At 42.5% G+C, this 19,626-nt stretch overlaps 1 protein-coding gene across 11 annotated transcripts in view; it reads left to right on the top strand.

The window, feature by feature from the left end:
- The window catches only part of PKHD1 (PKHD1 ciliary IPT domain containing fibrocystin/polyductin), a 278,406-nt gene that overhangs the window by 239,241 nt on the left and 19,539 nt on the right, over positions 1 to 19,626 (top strand). For all 11 annotated transcript variants that reach the window (XR_008465473.1, XR_008465472.1, XM_054195531.1 and 8 more), the window contains one exon: positions 6,457 to 7,462. Coding sequence is in view for 9 of the 11 variants with exons in the window: in XM_054195531.1 (XP_054051506.1) it covers positions 6,457 to 7,462 (1,006 nt within the window). In the remaining 2 variants the exon portion in view is untranslated. The remainder of the gene's footprint in view (positions 1 to 6,456; positions 7,463 to 19,626) is intronic.

Below are 19,626 nucleotides of genomic sequence, written 5' to 3'. Positions count from 1 at the left end.
AGCCACTCTGCCCCAAGCCTGTAACGTTGCTTGGGGTTGTTGTGACCAAAATGCAGGACCCGGCACTTGGCCTTATTAAACCTCATACAGTTGGCCTTGGCCCAACAATCCAGCCTGTCCGGGTCCCTCTGTAGAGCCTTCCTACCCTCAAGCAGATCAACACTCCCACCTAGTTTGGTGTCATCTGCAAACTTACTGAGGGTGCACTCAATCCCCTCATCGAGATCATCGATAAAGATATTAAACAAAACTGTCCCCAAAACTGAGCCCTGAGAGACACCACTGGTGACCGGCCGCCAAGACCATTTCACCCCCTTAACCACAACTCTCTGGGCACGGCCATCCAGCCAGTTTTTTACCCAGCAAAGAGTACACTTGTCCATGCCATGATTCGCCAACTTCTCCAGGAGAATGCTGTGGGGGACGGTGTCAAAGGTCTTATCAAAGTCCAGATAGACAACGTCCACAGCCTTTCCTGCATCCAGAAGGTGGTTCACATGGTCATAGAAAGAGATCAGGTTGGTTAAGCAGGACCTCCCCTTCCTAAACCCATGCTGGCTGGCCCTGATCCCTTGGCTGCCCTGCACTTGCCATGAGATCGCACTTAAGATGATGCTCTCCATGATCTTTCCTGGTACCGAGGTCAGGCTGACAGGCCTGTAGTTAAAACATGCAAACAACGAATGCAAGAACAAACATTGTGAGTACTACACCTTTTTTTCTATGGATTTGTATGTGAAAAGAAAGGGCCAGTGCAGGTCCTGTGGTGTGTAAGGAGGGTGACCTTACACCACAGTTTTTCCTTTCTGTGGAAGCACTAATAACCATTTTTTTTGTACTTGGGCTCCTACTTTAGCAAAACTTGTAGGAACACAATATCTTTGAGTCCACAAACGTGACTGTAATTGGCCAGGGGCTTCAAAGTTTTTTATGGAGGAACGATAAACAGGAGAGCATAAAAACCCACACAGTATGATGTTATGAGATTAATTTCCTTCTAAAATCATTTTCTTTAAAAGAAAAGATTAACAGCCTAAAGCAATCACTCTGTTTTTATTTACACAGTCCCTGCTATGAGTATATATATGTGTGTGTGTGTGTGTATCTCACACACGTATGTACACAAATACATGAGCAAGCATGCATGGCTCCATGCGTTCCTGGGCGTGTGATCCTAACACACACTTTGCAAAAAACCTGCCACAAATAAGATACCTGACTTTGCATATCTGTGTGTTTATTGCCCATGGGAACACCGCTAAACTCAGTTGAGTGATATCCCTAATTTACAGTTAGTGGGATTTCTAAAAACAATGGGGATGCCTTGTTTAAGCGTCTGCTGAAGTTGATGGGCTTGTTCTCATGTACCTATATAAAGATTTACAAGTGTGTACAGAGCCTTTGCTTTCAAAGGATGCGTGTGTAGGCATGCCAACCCTGTACCAGGGGCTGGACAAGAGAATTGGGGCCAAAATTATTTATGGGAAATGTCTGAACTCACAAAATGTAGAAAACCTTTTGTATAGCAAAAAAAACCAACCTACGAATAGTTTACCTTCACTGGATTTCTAAGGTACTATTGCTGGACCTTTTTTTTTTTTATTTCACATTTGAATGTCAGCAGGTCAAAAGGAACAGTTAATGCTGATGAATATTTCCCCCTCAGCAAAGATATGTGCTGGCCAGCCCAAGGCCAATGAATCGCAATTTCTAAACAGTGTCCCATTTATCTCTCCCCTCCCCCTTCTTCCCCGACTCGCTTTTATATTTTTGTAACTATAATTGTAGTTAAATTAGAAATAACTGACGGGCAAATCCAGTCGGATGGAAAGAAAATTGCGGGAGATTTATTTTATTTTGATAAAAAAATGACATTGCCTTTTGTTTTTGTCAAAAAATGGCTATATTTTTCCTTGTACCATGAATTGTGAAATCTATCACGAAATGGGTAAAAATTATTGAAGGAAATGGTGGTGTTAACCTGAAGGGGAAAATCATTAATGTTGATGTATTTCATTCAATTTTAAATGTAGAATTTATTTTATTTTATTTTATTTATTTGGCATTGGGGAACTAGGGAAAAGGCAGGAGACTTGCAAAGGGCTCTGTGTGCCTTTAAGTCAAAACATCTATTTTAAAAATACTCTTCCCTCCTTCCCCCCTGCTCCATTTTTCTAAATAAAGGATATGAGATGGTGGTGGTGGTGGTGTTTTTTTTTCCTAAGCAAAGAGGACCCCCTCGGCGCATTTTTCTTTTCAAATGTGAAATGAGGTGGAAAATCCTCATTTCACGACAGGAAGGACAAATATTGACACAAAGTTAATATTTGTCAGGAGCCCTAGAAGCAACCTGAGTGTTAAAATCTCATATAGATATATATGTTTGTGTGTCTATGTACGTGCGTGCATGTATGTAATTAAATAATAAACTTGATTTGATGCTAGGGGAATGTGTGTAAAGCAAAGTCTGCTCTCTGAGGCTGAGGAAATAGCTGGGGAGGGTGGACACACACTCTTTTCATGTATTATTTCTCTTTCTTTCATGCACAGAGTGGGACACACACCCGGCACACGTGTCCATGAAAGAGCCCAATACACACATGCCCTCTTCCCTTCTTCAGGTGCCCACAGTTCCCAATGTGATGTTCAGCCTCACCTGTTCACAAATGACTACAGATATGATCATCTTTTTCATTTTTCCCACCCATTTGTAGAGTCTCCTGTTGACTCACACCAGGTTTCTCTTTCTTTCTTTCCCCACTTTTTTCCCCTCTCTCACACACGTGTGTGTGCAAGCACACACGCACCTACAAATATAACCTGTTTAATCTAATTTCACCCACTGCGAGGGGACGCTTCTGGAATTTATCACTGTTATTGTTCATCGCCAATGTAAATAGCACATGTCAGCTCAATACTCAGTGGTCACTCAGTATTTATTAAGTCCTGTCCACTCTGGCCTTTTTTAGAGGAAAGCCCCAGGGCAGATTAGCTGCTGGCCCTGACACGCCGCGTCACTTATCTATTCGCATTGATTATGAGAGTCAGCTGTGGCCAGAACTCACTTTTTCCTTCTCCTCTCAGACCCCTCTTACAAGCACCCCTGCTTGGATTTTCATGAGGAAATAATCAGATTAGGGCTTCAGCAGAGAGTTCATATGGAGTTCTCTTTCTTCAATGTGCTACTAACTGAATAAACGTGTTTTGTGGTAAATTGTAAATGACATTATGATTACTAAGGCCAGCATGGGTTTCATTTAAAAGTGATCGAAATTGCAGGCTGCAGAAATTGTGACTGGCAGATAAGGCCATTTAGAAGGAGACAAGTAATGATACATGTATGTACATGGGTGTGTGCACAGGAAACTGAGCAAACCCACTTTGTGAGGCAGGCAGGGCAAAGGAAAGTCCTGGGAAATCACAAAATATCGGCAAATCCCATTTGTAGACAAGAGAAATGTCACCGGGGGGAGATGGGGGAGGTTTCCGGGAGAGCAGACGATGAGATCTGTCAGCCTTTGTGGGCTGGCTGCCTGCTGCAGGCTGCGTCCTCCCACCGCTCCGGGACAATACCCAATGTCTCCGAGTGCAGCGTTTCCACTTCTATTTCTGAATGAAGTGGTTGCTGCCTCTCCTTTTTCCCCTGGCACATGCCGATAGCAAAACACTTATAAAGATTAAAAAAAAAAAAAAAAAAAAAAAAAAGAAAAGGCAAGAAAAAGAGAAAGAAAATGGTAAATTGATGTCTAAAAATAGGGGCTTTTGCATAGATCCTATCTGACTTGGACCATCCTCCCTAAACAAAGCTTGATATTTATGTAATTTCACTGCTTCCCTCGGTGACGTGCAGAGCAAGAGCTCATTCTGGGAAATGCTCGCAGACATGGGTACCCGTGTGCACATGAGGAATCCCCCTGAAATAAATCATAGGTAAGCATCCACAGGATCCAGACATTGAGATGTAGCTATAAGCAGAGCCTAAACTGCTTTCTCATAGTTTGTTTCTTTCCCAGGAGTCTGGTATTTTCTTCTAGCAGCGAGTTTCACAGTTACAATGTTTCCCTGATAAGGGGGATGCCCTTTTATTTGTCCACAACTTTGTGATTCTCAAGGATGTTGCTGTTCCTTTCTTTTTATCATTAACACCAAGCATTGTTGATCTTCCTTTACATCCCCAAAGCTACTGAATGAGGAACACAGAGTTGTTTTAGACATTGGTTGTGCCTTGCCTAACACATTCGTGAGCACAGATAACTAGGGAAGGAACAGGCTTATGGGGGAAGGAGGGTTATAGCTGGCTACAGCAGCAAATTCCTCCTTTGATTTTATTTTGAAGAGAGGAAGGAAAAACAGAAACACGCATCTTTTCCTAAGATGCTCCAGGGAGAAATGTTTATGCTTTTGGTGCCTGAATCTGAACTCATTTACTTTTATTCTCTCTTTGTAATCAGTGATGATCGCATCATTACAGCCTAAGGCACAATTTCTCTCATCTTAAAGCAGAGACCTATATTTGGTCAGGTGGAGTGTACTCAGAAGACTGTATGAATTACTTCTCTTCTGTATAGATCCTTTCATAAAAGGATCCTCTCGACTTGTCACCACAGACACTTGGGATGGGATTTGGTGGCAAATTCTGACGTACGTGGAAGCATCTTAGCTCCTGTCATATTCAGTGAAAGAATACCTAAAGCATTGTCTGAAGTGGCTTTTGTACTCCCATGGATCATGTATTACATCTGCAGACATTGTAGTTACCCAAAGAAGTCCAGGTGACATTATACACTTGTGTTTAAGTGACAGGATCCTATCTCTGGTCACTAAAATTACAGGATTATAAAGGGCAATCCAGCTAACAAAACAGAGCTATTTTAGGGTGACCTTCACAGAATCACAGAATGATAAGGATTGGAAGGGACCCTTGGAGATCATCTAGTCCAACCACCCTGCCAGAGCAAGTTCACCCGGAGCAGCTTGCACAGGAACGCATCCAGGGGGGTTTTGAATGTCTCCTGATACAGAGACTCCACCACCTCTCTGGGCAGCCTGTGCCAGGGCTCTGCCACCCTCAAAGGAAAGAAGTTCCTCCTCATGTTGAGGTGGAACTTTCTATGCTCAAGTTTGTGCCCATTACCTCTTGTCCTGTCACTGGGCACCACTGAAAAGAGCCTGGCCCCATCCTCCTGACACCCATCCTTTAAGTATTTATAAGCATTGATAAGATCCCCTCTCAATCATTTTTTTCCACACTAAAAAGAACCAAGTCCCTCAGCCTTTCTTCATAACAGTTCCAGTCCCCTAATCATCTTGTTGTCCCCTTTGCTGTCCCCTCTTCAGCAGTTCCCTGTTCTTCTTGAACTGGGGAGCCTAAACTGGACACAGTACTCCAGATGTGGCCTCACCAGGGCAGAATAGAAGGGGAGGATTACCTCCCTTGAGCTGCTTGTGACACTCTTCTAAGTGCACTCCAGATGCCATCGGCCTTCTTGGCCACAAGGGCACATTGCTGGTTCATGAATTTCATTACTTTCTAAATTGTTTTGTCTACATTGATGGCTGGGGAAATGGGAGTGTTTCAGTTACCATAAATGTGTGTCTAGTGTAATTTCAGGTGCTGTGGGGTGTCCCACTGGGCCTCCGGCTGCCACCCTTCAAGTGCATAGGTCTTCTATAGACACTCTGTGACATATCTCAGATACCTTTGGGTATCCCATGAGATACTAGATGCTTGCCTGTGGGTAAACGATTTAAACTCCAGATCTCCACTGACTGCAATGGGAGCGTAGACACTTGGAGCACTCATAAAGGTCTCCACTATTTGTAGGTGTCTGAATCTGGTGCTTTCTTCTAGCTCTAAAACTTGGTGAGGCAACTCACTTCTGGAGTAAATGAATGATTTTCTGGTCCTTTCTAGTTTTTTTTTGTTTGTTTGTTTGAGATACAGTCCCTGTGAATGGGATGAGCGGGTTTCATGCACTGTTAAATCATCTTTCCAAAGAATTGCAGTCATGCCCTGATTTTTTACCCTGCTACAAGCTTGGAACCAGGAGAATGTAGAAGACATAAGGACATAGGGACATAGTGGTGGGTCAGATCAAAGGTCCATCTAGTGTGCCTGCTCTTTCAACCGTGGCCGTAATTTGATATCTAGAAAGAACAAGTCAAATGTATATGGTACTTCTCTGCCATTCATTACCAGTCTTCAACCATTTTCAGCTCAAGGACATCTTGAGGTAGATGTAGTTTCTACCTATTTAATATTCCTTAGTGTTCAGGCTTCTCTAAAAACTATGTAAAATTTTAGCATCAACAAATTGACTTTGGGCGCTGAATGGGAAAATAAGCAGTTTATAAAAAAATAAAATATATATATAAAAAATATCACAAACTGCTGAGATGATATCGGTAACAATTCTTATTTTTTTTTTCTCCCCATCTCCCTTTATTCTCTTCCAGGAATTTACCGAGATGACAGCAAGTGCATCTTCAATCCCTCAGTACAAGGCTACTTCTGCACACAGGCAGATCACGCACTTGTCATCCTAGAAAACTTGGACCCCAACATGGCCAGCCAGAGGCTGGTTCCAGTGGTAGCAATGACAGACAGCTTTATGGACACCTTCAGTGATGTGACGTCGCATTCATCGTGTTATCTTGCAGACCATCGTTCTACTTTCTTTTCTGTGTTACCATCCACCAAACTTACTACAATTTGCTTCCCAGACCTAGCACCTCTGACTTTCAGACTCTACCTCCTCAGTGGCCAAAATGCAACCAGACTGCCCCTTGCTATATTCTACAATGAACCACTCAGCCTTCGTGTTTTCGTTCAAGGGAAATACGTTTCTCCAACTCCATCTTCTTTCTCAATGAATGAAGGGGCAGGAGCAAATTACTTTAGCTTTGAGGACAATCTTCTCTATGTTCTCCTGCATGAGAAGGAACCTGTAGAAGTAGTTGCTGGCCTTTCCCTTCTTGTGGCTTTCACTGTAACTGAGGCTCTTGGGGGAGAGGATGAAGCAAGTGTAATACATCGATTAAATGATTTCTTGAAGGTTGGTCATGACCAAGTCAGAGTAGTCCATCATGTGCTGGGAGGTGAAAGCATGTTGAAGGTAATCTCAGCCAATGCTAGCAAAAAGAAATACCACTGCCCCAACATGGCATTTTGTACAGCCTTTCATAGCAGATCTAGCTCATGGAAAGTGGGGAGAGGACCAGTGAGTACCCGAGCTCTGCGGCCATCTGATGAAGCTGGTCCATCAAGAGTGCTCATCATTGAACTTGGTGATCCACCAGGTCATCCAAGAAATGAGTTGACAAGAGACAGCTTAAAGAGTTTGGCCAGAAAAATTATCAACGCTCATCAGACTGGAGACCTTCAGAGAGGCCTTGGCTTACCAGTTGATAGCTTAATGGTGACTCAGCCTGTCTCACTGTTTCCCGCAGAAGCTAACAACAGGTAAGTATCAGATTCAGTATCAGCAGTTTCTGATTTAAGTGTAGTGAGACAATTTAACCACTTGATCTGCTTATTAAGATAGAGCGTAAATTCTCCGTTGACTGAAATATGACTAACCATGGTGAAACACATTATAAAGTTCCAATGATAGAGCTATGCCCAAGTACTAGCTGGACTCCTGAGTGTGAATTACTGCTGATATTCTGCTGATATTCATGGATCTGTGTAGTGCAGAGATGCTTTAAGCCAGGAACAGAGTTCCTGGATGTTTGCCTTGAAACTACAAAGTATTGGTTAAAGTCAATGCTTCTAAAGAAGTTCAGACTACAATAGTTCTTAAGTTTTAAAAAAATAAATCTACAAATTTGAATTAAAATTAAAAATTAAATTTTAAAATTAAATTTTAAAAAATTAAATCTACAAATACAGAGATGTATTATGAAAAACAGCTTGTTGCCTTAATTAACATGCAGGTCTAAACCTTAATTCACATACTTTTAAACTTTAAGGCCAGAAAGGCATGTGTAGTCTTCTACTTCAATCTCCTGCATAACACAGGCCACTGCTGTTCATTTTGATACCTCCGTGTTGACCTTTCTTTTTGGCTAAAATACTTATTCTAGAAAACTATCTGGTCTTCACAGAATCACAGAATGGTAGGGGTTGGAAGGGACCTTTGGAGATCATCCAGTCCAACCCCTTGCCAGAGCAGGGTCACCCAGAGCAGGTGGCACAGGAACGCGTCCAGGCGAGTTTTGAATGTCTCCAGAGTTGGAGACTCCACCACCTCTCTGGGCAGCCTGTGCCAGGGCTCTGCCACCCTCACAGGAAAGAAGTTCCTCCTCATGTTGAGGTGGAACTTCCTATGTTCAAGTTTGTGCCCGTTACCTCTTGTCCTGTCACTGGCCACCACTAAAAAGAGCCTGGACCCATCCTCCTGATACCCACCCTTTAAGTATTTATAAGTGTTGATAAGGTCCCCCCTCAGCCTTTTTTTTCCAGACTGGAAAGATCCAAATCCCTCAGCCTTTCTTTTCTTGAAGACAGAAGAGCTGGAAATATCCAATCCTACCTGAATGTGTGCCTAGATGTTGGATGCTATCCCTGGTTTTGCTGCCACAAGTACTTGCCTGTTGTCTCTTGTCAGTACTTGCCTGTTGTCTCTTGTCAGCCTATGTGTCTCCAGCTTCCCATGAGAGTCTCTTGTTCTTTCTTTCACTGTTATATGAGTGAGTTTCTGGGCATTGACTCTTCCTCCTCCTCCAGATGCCTCCAGAGTAATCAAATCACTTGGCTGTCTGCTTTTTAATAAATTGAAAGGTTTGAGTTCTGGAGAACGTTTCTTTCCTTCTCTGTCTCTGTTTTCTGAATTCTTTTTGAAGCGCATATATCTGAAAAACTAACAGTTTTCCTCCATATCAGTGCCATATGCAAAAGTGGTGCTAAATCCCATTTTCTACTGAAAGAATTCAATGATCCCATTAGCCCATTTTTCCACAGAAATAGGAGACTTCATGATCCACTGTTTGTTCACCGTATTAACTAATTCTTTCTGAGTCCTAGCTTTCCAGGACCCAAGCCATCCAGTTTGTTTGCCCAGATCCAACACACCACATGGCCTAGGTGCCCATGTTTGATTAATCTCTCCATAATGTATTAGCCCACCAATGCTTCTGTGCATTTTATTTTCACATTTGTTTCTTGACGTAGATAAAGTATCTTAAGAGCACAGGTCACCCTTTTACTTTATAACAATTTCCCAATGGGAGCTACTTTTTGAGCTCTGCCTTTTACCTAGTTCTTGGTCAGTTTTTTATGTACTAATTTTTTTATTGGTGTTCTGTACCAAGACTTAGTTTTTGAAGGTCATTTTTTTCCTCTCCTCCACAGCAGCGAACAACCCTTTCTGTACCTCCTTCCTCTGTTCCTGTCTTTCTCTTTTCAGCCTCTTGCAGCCATTATTTCCATGTCCCAGACAGCAGCCCTTATCTGCAGAGAAGGCTAGGAGGAGCAAGGCTGGGAAGGGAGCAGACAGCAGAGTATTTCAGCCTCAGATCCTGAATCTATATTAAAAGCATATGGGAAATATGAAAAAGGTAATATCCCATCTGTTTTTAATAGGGGGCATGGGATTTGATGTTTGGCAACCTTATTATGTACTCTTTTGATATTGCATAATGTTATTTTTTGATGTTGTGCACTGCTGAGCCTTACCCAACTAAGCATATTCCATCTATGCAAGAAAGCAATTGGATTTGTCTAAGACTTACTTTCTCTAATTAATACCATATCCTGTAACATTTACCACTGACCCCTGTACCATTCTGATGTCTGTTGGCTGCTAGAGATACAAACTGCCATTCACACACTTAACTTTTCTACTAGGCACTGTGTGGCTTACGGTAGTGAAGCATCCACAGTAAGGACACTGGTCTGTCACCACAGGAAATTTTGCTTTGCTTTTTTTGATTGGTTTTGGTTTGTTGGTTTTGGTTTTATTTTGTGGTTTGTTTGCTTTTTGCTGTTTTTATTTTATTTTGTTTTGTTTTGTTGTTTTTTTTTAATGGTAATGTATTAAGCACAGTGGGAAATTTTTATTTGCGAGATCAAATTTTAAATCAGGGACAAACTCTGAGGATATGCAATATTTTTCACTGGCAGAACTAACATCACTATTGTCAGTGGGTGTATTTGTTTTACGATGTAGGATACTACAAAATGGGACAGCAAAAAAATGCTGCAGGAAGTTTTACAGCCTGTGATAGGAAAGGTTATCCTGTCTTTACGCCATCCCAAGACATGCCAGACTGCAGGATGTGACAGGTACAGAACAGGGTCTCCATTATTGATGACCAGAACAAGAGGAGCAACAATAGCTAAACTGTGGGAAAGGAACAAGGTATAGATTTTTTTAGAGTAAGTTCACCAGAACCCTATTAAATGCCTGTAGGCTCCTGAACGCATCAGTGTAACATCATGGGGAGGGGGGGAGGAAGAGATCACCTAAAGGACCACTCTCCTCTGTGTGCCAGGGAAGAAACCTTGTGGCTGCCTTTTTTCAGGCACAAATGACATTTTCTCCACACTGGGGACTGCTCTCCCAGCTGGGGTTTGTCTTCCCATCTGTGCATGCTCTGTGAAACCAGTTCAAAGAGCGACGATCAGTAAAGGTCCCTGGGAAGGAGGCTGATTTATTATAGGGACAAGAGCAGTGTTAACTTAAAGCCATAGATTCACCTTCTCAGTAGGGGACGACCTAGAATGTATAATAAAGAGAATACTAACATCACCATATCATAGGACCAGATCAGAGATCATCCACCTTTAGCTGCCTGGGCTCCTCTGCAGTATTATTTATTGCTTCTCATCAGTCATAGCTTTTCTGGAATTACTCATGGCTGACATTTCTGATGCAATAAGGCCACAGATAACTTGTGAAATGAAATCAGGGTTTTCCTGTTGGGACATATAGTATCCCCACCGTCTATCTGTCTCTCTTTAGGCAGTACATGCTAGCACAAGCGAGGATAATGGGGCTGGGATTACAAATCAGGCTAAGTATTCCAGTGTATTTGTCTGTGGAAAGAAAAGAAAAATCTTTTCACCCCTAAATCATGCAAAATCCAATCCGGCTGTCAGGTATACACAGAACCTGCCCTCCTGCTGGGCCAGTCTCCGTGTGGTTTCATCGTGGCTCCTCTTGCATCAAGACAACAACAAAAAGATCTTTGATCAGCAGAGACTGGGTGTTCATCTTTGCAGCCCAGGACAACTAGGGGGAAGGCAGCCTTGGAAACCTTACTGAGGTCGGGTAACAAGGCAGTAAATCTATATATTACATGGCCAAGCCTTTAAAAAAATCACTTGTCCATTATGATTTGAAATGCTTTTTTACATGATTTTAATTTAGCTCCTTTGTTAGGGTGACTTCAAGCACAACTCATGGGATTGTCAAGGAAAGATGGAGGTGATTGCTGTAGTCTTGCTCAGCTGGAGAATGAGAGATGACTATCACATAGCTTTATCTTCCTGTGAATGTCTGTATGTTAATATATGCTGCAATGTATTTTACAGATAGAAATCTCTGTTTTGTAATGTTTGCCTGATTTAAATATAAATATAACAGTGAAAGAACAAGGGAGCACAACAGCACACGTATTGCGTGTGTTTGTGCGGGTGCCTTTATACTAAATCAGAAATATAACATTGGACAGTCATCCAGAAGCCATTTAGTCTGTATCCCCACACCAGTGCAGGGTACTTTGCTCCTTCTTGACGGACCTTTAACCTGCTACAAACTGAAATTTGCAGGCATTAATCTTTCTTTATTAAGAGTTAGGTTTGGCGTAATCTGTGAAAAACTGTGCGTGTGCAGGAAATGATGGTGTTTGAAACTCACAGCAAGCAATAAAAGTGAAGCAAATCATCAAAGAACTGCTCATTCAGACAGCAATACCCATGTAGAGCACTAAATGAGAAATTACAACTAATTTGCTATGTCACACGACATATACACAGGCAGGCAGGGTTAGAAGTTCGAACTAGATTAATTCTGACACATCCTAACCCCAAAGTGTTTGGGTTTGGTAACCTTGGTGCAGGTTTCAGGCAGGTTGCTGTATGGAATTGCACAGGGTTTTAAAAAAGGGAGACGACAACGTTTTTTCCTGCGCAGGGATACAACTTTTCCTCCAATGGGTAGGCAAAAGGAGGATGCTAAAAATCCTGATATCAAAGCTGCAGTTATTGCAGCATTTGAGGCTCTATAAAAATTTTATCTGCCACACGCTCCTGAAGTAAAGATGTGGAAAGGTGATACTCAGGAGCTTAAACCATAAGCTTAAAAACTCCTTAAAATTAAGGATTAATTGCAAGTCAGATGTTCATAGGGACAGTATAAAGAATATATTTTTGAACAGCATGTGCCAATCTGTTTGTTGATGTACAAAAAAAGACAACCTCAGTTAAAGTAGATACAGGGAAGGACATTTAACACAATAATGGAAATAGTTTATTTTAAGATGTAAGGAATAAAAAAAGCTTGGTTTGTTTAACTTGGCAAAGCAAGGTTGAAGGGAGATATCATCCTATCTGTGAAAATATGTTGGAAAAGTAAATACCAGAGAGGAAGCGCTAGATATTAATGGACAATGACAGCAGAGGAACAAATGGGTGTAAAGTACCAAGAGGTAAATTTGCATTTAAAAATAGAAAAAGGTTCCTCCTCAGGGAATAAACTGGAAGAACCTGCCAACAGAACTGGAAGAAGACTATTTCTCATTCAACATCAATCTATTTTCCTGATTTATTTTTTTCTCCACATGGCCAATGCAATATTCTGACCTTTTTTTTTTTTTTTTCATTATTTTTTATTTAAATAGTTTGGGAATAGCTGAGACCCATTTTTGGCCAACAACTCATTTAACAGTCCAGCAAAACTGAGGAAAAGTACACATGAATAAATTTACGGTGAAACCTAGAAGGTTTCTAATCAGAGGAGTGGGATTCTATAATGGGCTATTTATGAGAGTGATGGGTTAAGAAACTTCATCAGAATAAAGGGGGAGTTAATACATATTACTTCATATAAAACTGTGTGATCATATTTCAATTTAGGAATCAGGATGAATTTCACTATTTTGTTCTCAATTCATAATTCTTTTCAAACTGGGTAGTTGGAGGATCTGTGAACAGGAGGTAGACGGTCATCGAGAACTCAGGGACTCAGGCAGATCTTTCTGCACTGAAGATGGTGGCAATGAAGACTTGTGTGTGAAAAGAGTCTGAGTGAAGTCATTCTGGGTTCCAGAGGGGCTTTTATCACAAATCCTTTTGCTATTTTTTTGCTTCAGGTGGCCTTTCAGCAGAAAATCCAGGAACTGAAATTGGGCATCAAATGATGGTGTCAGGAAGGCACAGTCATACTAGGGATGATGATGCCACACAAGGTCTTTGACTATGTAGGTGTTAGACCCCAGGTCTGCTGTTTTAGCATTTTTCTTCAAATTTAATTCAGAGTAGGGAAACAGAGTAGATATCTTGTCTCCTCATCTATGTTTAGTAGAGGAATTAAACTGCAGCTTAAGCAGAAATACTTTGCGTTCAGGGACTCTTCCAAAGAAGCACAAAGTATACCTTGCGGGATAGATATGTGAGTCATTCCTGCAGGTTGAAGGTCTGTCCATAAGACTGTGTGTCTGTCTTTGAGGGGGAAAAAAACAAAAACAATCAAGGTAGTCCACCCTTTTTGCATATGATGCTTGTATGAAGCCAGTATTTCCCTTGCAAGTTTTCAAACAAATCTCCAAAATACCCTTCTAAAAAACAGCCATGGAGCTTCACCTTGCCACTGCAAATGGATCTATCCATTAAAGGATCTATCACTGTCTACCAGTCACCCAAGCTACCTTCCCCCTCTGAGCCTTATTTTTAAACTACATTTTGGTTATTATCTACTGTACAAGGTAAACTTATAAAAAAAATTGCCAGTCCCACTAAAAGGTGACAGCTGTGAATTACAAGATTCAAGCAATTAAAAGTACTACGTCCACTGTAACCATGGTAGAAACCACAGCTTGCTCTGACAATGGGCTTCCAAAAACCAGCTGGTTCCTCTGCAGGAAAGGAGCAGGAGGTAGGAAAGGTGAAAGGAGAGGAGAGAGCAGATGAGGAGGAAGATAAAGGGGGAAAAGGAGTGCAGGACTTTCATGGAATCATAGAATCATAGAACGGTTTGGCTTGGAAGGGACCTTAAAGATCATCTAGTTCCAACCCCACTGCCATGAGCGGGGACATTTTCAACTAGAACAGGTTGCTAGAGCCCCATCCAAACTGACCTGTAGCATTTCCAGGGATGGGGCATCTACCACCTCTGGGCAACCTGGGCCAGGGTTGCACCACCCTCATTGTAAAAAATTTCTTTCTTACATCTGGTCTAAATCTTCCCTCTTTTAGTTTAAAACCATTACTCCATGTCCTGCTGCAACAGGCCCTGCTAAAAAGTTTGTCCCTATGTTTCTTTTAAGCCCCCTTTAAGTACTGAAAGGCAGCAATAAGGTCTCCACAGAGCCTTCTCTTCTCCAGGTTGAACACCCCCAACTCTCTCAGCCTGTCCTCGCAGGATGAGTTGCTCCAGCCCTTGAATCATCTTCGTGCCCTCCTCTGGACTCGCTCCAAAAGGTCCATGTTCTTATTATTTTAGGGGCCACAGAGTTGGATGCTGTACTGCAGGTGGTGTCTCACCAGAGCAGAGTAGAGGGGAAGAATCACCTCCCTCAACCTGCTGGCCACTCTTCTTTTGATGCAGCCCAGGATACGGTTGGCTTTCTGGGCTGTGAGCTCACATTGCCAGCTCATGTCCAGCTTTTCATCCACCAGTACCCTCAAGTCCTTCCTGGAAGGGCTGCTCTCAATCCATCCATACCCCAGCCTGTATTGACACCAGGGGTTGCCCCGACCCAGGTGCAGGACCTTGCACTTGGCCTTGTTGGACCTCATGATGTTCACAGACTTTGCAGGCTCTACAGCAGAAAGGAGGGGTATATTGTCATTGTCATGTATTACCCAAGCCAGTGTGGGTCTTTGAAACTATGGATTTGTGTTAAAAATAAAGGGGACACGCTCAAGAGGAGCATTTCCCAATTTCCTGGTGTTCCCAGAAGTTACAGGTGTTTGGACACACGCAGAAGAGGCAGAAGCATCCCCCTTGTCTTTCTCAAGGACTGGAAAGAGATCTGGTCCCAGCGCTGCTACCCTAGTGCTGTCAAACAAAACCTGCCTTTCTCATGGATCCATTTTCCCGCTTTACAATTAATGAGACCTGCAGTAAAAGCAATGATTTACATGAGTGTGCACACAGCAGTGAGGAGCTGCCAGTCATGTCTCCAAAGGACCGATCCTTTCCCTACTCCACCTTATTTAACATGATAGAGGTGTCACCTCTATCAGCAGAGCTTGTCTGGTGTGACATTTGAACGAGTGACAGCTGTTCTGGCTCTGAGGTCAGCCCGCTTTGCTGTCGCATCGTGCTCTTGACTGCTACCTTGCATTGGGTGGGAAAGGGGGAAAAATTCTTCCACGTGCTTTGTTAGCAGGCGCCTGGTGAGCAAATAGTTAAATGGGTTTGGATGCTGGGTCTTTGTGGGAGTGTATGCATGTATATACATGTGTACATGTATATATATAGATAGATACAGATATATACACATACACCTTGGTTTGGCTGTAGGACCTCGCGCCCGCAGGCCACAGTCACATTATCATCTGGAAATTGGATAACGACAGCACAATGACAAATCCAGGTTGCTTGCAATAAGGTGCTAATCCCTTTGCTTTAATATCGGAGCAGCGTGTAATGATGTTTGGACATCACTCCAGTTTACTGACGACCCCACTGGGGCCAGCAATAGAAGCGTACAACTGTCTAACAAGCCATCAGGTGACCGCCGTCGTCAAAGCAACGGAGGATGCAATCTAATCTTCCCTCCATCCCTTCCAGCTCCCAATAAGGACCAGATTATAGAAGTGGCCCATCAATGCTTGGTAACTCGAATCAATTAACGTTAATTCGCACAATGCTATGATGTATTGTGATCACTTTCATTTCAGAGAAGGGGGAAGAAATTGCTATAATTCACCTAAAATGAGGTTGTCTATGGTGCTGAGGTATTAATTGGGTGTCCATATTAAATGGAAAAGGAGCACGGTAGTGAAGGAAAAGTGGATGAGTGACTCTCTTGGCTGCTATTGACCTATCAGAAGAAGACAGTGCCCTTTTCCTTTGCTTTTATCTATTACAGTTTTCCCTATTGCGTGTCAAGTTGATGTATTATAAAAAATTCATTTGGTGACCTTTCACCCCCCTAGCAGATTAAACAATTTCACTGGGATGGCATCATTAACAGGGCCTTACATTTAATGATGATTTCTCTAAAAGGCCACGGAGATTCGATTTTAAGCTAACAGATTTATTGCACTATTATAACATATCGTAAAAAACTGTACCACCTACGGTCTGGTTTTAGGATAGAAACTGTTTAAGAGTTTATGTGGAGCTTAAAGTGGTATTACCTTGGGATACACAGCAGCGGCAAGGCTCTGACCTCCGGCAGGATGCTGTTTACATTTAATAAAAGACGTTTCTCCGACCGTAAACTTCGAGAGTGTGTTATGGAGGAGGCCTGGCTTAGCTCCTCACCACTAGCAGGCGGCTTTGTAAGTCAGGGTATTTCCAGTCATCTACAGCAATTATTGGAAGTCACTAATGAAATTTGAGGATGTTTCTCTCCTATCTGATGCATCGACTCTGTCCCTCTCTTTCTAAAGACTCATGGTGGTCCCACCTCATCCTTGAGTGGATCCATTAAATCCCTCCAGTACCCTGTTTTTCTTTTTTTAAGGTGTCTTATCACTCCAGACTGCAGGAATCTGGACTCCACCAGCTGCACCCACCAAGCAGCTGCTTGCCTTCAGCTTTTGATGCCACTGGGATTGATAAGTGCTAAATGAAGGTTGTCTGAGCAGGGGGGAAGACTGGCCTTATGAAGGAGACTTGTTTGTGTGGTCCTGGACAGTTGTGTTCATGCTCTGTGGCTATATTTACTGATTTGTAAAATGAGGAAAAAAATCCTGAAAGCTAGATTGGGAGCCATTTGGAGCGTGGACAATCTCTAGCAAATGGAGAAATGGATATCTGGTGGTGGCAGTGCCCCAAAAAGCTAATGTCAGAAGAAGCTGGTCAAAAAGACTGGGTATTTTAATTAATACATACTCCAAGGGAGTATGCATTGGACCTTTCCTTCAGAACTTTTTCAATCTAACCAATTTACCCAGTGCTTTGAACAACCACAAAATATCCAGCTTCTAACCAAAGCATCTTTACTTTTTGAAAGGAAACCCTCACAATCATTAGATAAAGCAGTATACTCCTCTTGTTCAGCCTTGCCCACAGAGCCAATTCAGTTACTTGTTGCTGTTCTTGTTCCCTGTTCACCATCAATCTAGGCCTCCTTGCTACTTCTCTGCACTACTAGATGTTCTCTTGTTAGCTTTCTGCCATCACAGCATCTGACCTCCAGGGCAGTGGACACACGGCTTTGTTCAAAGCTCCCTCCTGATGCTAGCTGGAATATGCATTTAAGTGCCTAAGGTTTGGAATTTTGGTCTTATTGACTCAACCTACATGAAAGGCGGGAGACATCATCAACGTCAGACATCACGGGTCCTATTCAGTTCATTAGTGTAGTCCTCATAAGGAGATAAGATTAGTAATATGTATTTATTGTTTCTTTGTTGTCACGGAAAGCTGCAGCCTGCTTTTCACTGGAATTTGTTTCCTCTTGCTTTTATAATATGGGAAATCATGGGCATTGGTGTAAAGTCATCTTTTTGATCGATTTCTTGCTTAAAGTAGGAATGACCTGACTCCTCGCTGTCTTCTGGATACTCATGTCTCTCTTTCCCTATCTCTATTACTTAATGATAAGACCTGGAGGGGGAGACAAAGCTCTAACAGTGCAGCTGAGAAGGCACAGGTACCTGGTTTCTGGCTAACCTCATCACCACATGACGTGAGAACGCACTTCTCACCCAAAGATGCTAAATTCCTCACAGCCCTTCCAGTGAATCTGTACCTACTTTGCCTTACATGTCTTCATCCTGCCTATATCCTGTCTTCACAATAGCTTCTTCTTTCTTGTAGACTGTCTTCTCTTCACCAGCTATCACTACCTTTTATCAAGAAAAAAAAAAATCTCTTTGGCTTGACCATGATGCATTTTGACATTTATTCCCCAAATTCTTCCCATTGTCCTTCCCCTTCAAAGGATATACCGATGCCGCAACCCTAGCGTTGCAGGCATATGCCGATAACTGTTCAATTAGTTTTATTGTCTTTGTTTATTAGGAAATTAAATATACCAGGGGCTATTCTCTGGCACCAAGGCCAGCTGATATGGATCAGCCTATGTCCATAAAATCAAGTTACCTCACCCACCATTTCAGGATGGCTTCATCCAGACTGCCAAGTGAGAACATCCTCTGACAGCAGCAGCTCCCAGACCATTTGGAAGTTGTGCTGGACTTTGCTCTTGGGTTTAGACCACAGCTTGTGATGGACCAACAATTTAACAGTAGAGGTGATCCAGTTTCAGTGCCAAGGCCTGTTATTTCTAATGTTGATACATGTTTTCTAATATGGATGTATCTATTGACTTTAATGGACTCTTTACCCAGCCTCTGCATCTGATCTCTTTCCCCTGGAAGTCAACTGAAAATAATAGCTATTATTATTGTTATTGTTAATGTTATTGTTATTATTATAGTTGTTATTAGTATCATTATTATTATAGTTATTATTGTGATTATAATTAAAATGACAAACTCTCCTTGATTTCAAGGAGACTTCCCTCCCTCTGCCCCAAATCTCTCCACCTTCTTTCTCAATCATGCCTTAATACCTGCAGTAGACCTTCTACTTTCCATGACTACTAATTTCATTGCTCCTAAAGAGCAGACACTTGCACTCCTGCCGAGTCTCAGCATGTTCAGCAGACATGTGTCAGCACTGATGGTGAAAGGATCTGGGATCCTGACCTTGGTGTCCCTGATGACTAAGGTATCAGGAGCAGCGTCTGCTTGCCCGCTGTGCCTACATTTAGAAGAGCTGCGAGGCACTGAGCAATGGAGCTGCTCCCCATTGAGAGTTGTCAGCAGGGAATTGCAAACCAGCCTGCTCCTCCTCAGCATGAGGCTTCAGGGTAGTGACAAAACAGCATGCTCTTCTTGCCCATCAGGATGAAGGTAGGCCTCCTCGCTCTGGCCCTTGTTAGGCTACAGGCGTGCTTGTCCGTCCCCACCTCCCAGCTGCAAAGCTACACCAGGAAACCCTATTTTCCTTCCAGCACAAAACACCAGGGGAGCAGCAGGCTGCTCCTCTCTCCTTCTCCTCCACATTGACACTCACTTGCAGGAATGTGATTCGCTGTGTGCAGGGTTGTACCCTGAGGCAGGGGGTCCATCACAGCAAGAGTCAGGTTGGACCACGTGGGATATACACAACATGGTCCGTGCTATGTTATCTGGATTCAAATCACCTGCAAAGAGACATTAATTTTTAAGTGTCCGTGTGTATTTCTGTTTTGTTTTGTTTTGTTTTCTTTGTCATG

The sequence above is a fragment of the Rissa tridactyla genome, chromosome 3 (assembly GCF_028500815.1).
Source record: "Rissa tridactyla isolate bRisTri1 chromosome 3, bRisTri1.patW.cur.20221130, whole genome shotgun sequence".
Classification (NCBI taxonomy): domain Eukaryota; kingdom Metazoa; phylum Chordata; class Aves; order Charadriiformes; family Laridae; genus Rissa; species Rissa tridactyla.
The sequence above is the reverse complement of the archived record's forward strand: the minus strand, read 5'-3'. Positions and strand labels throughout refer to the sequence as shown.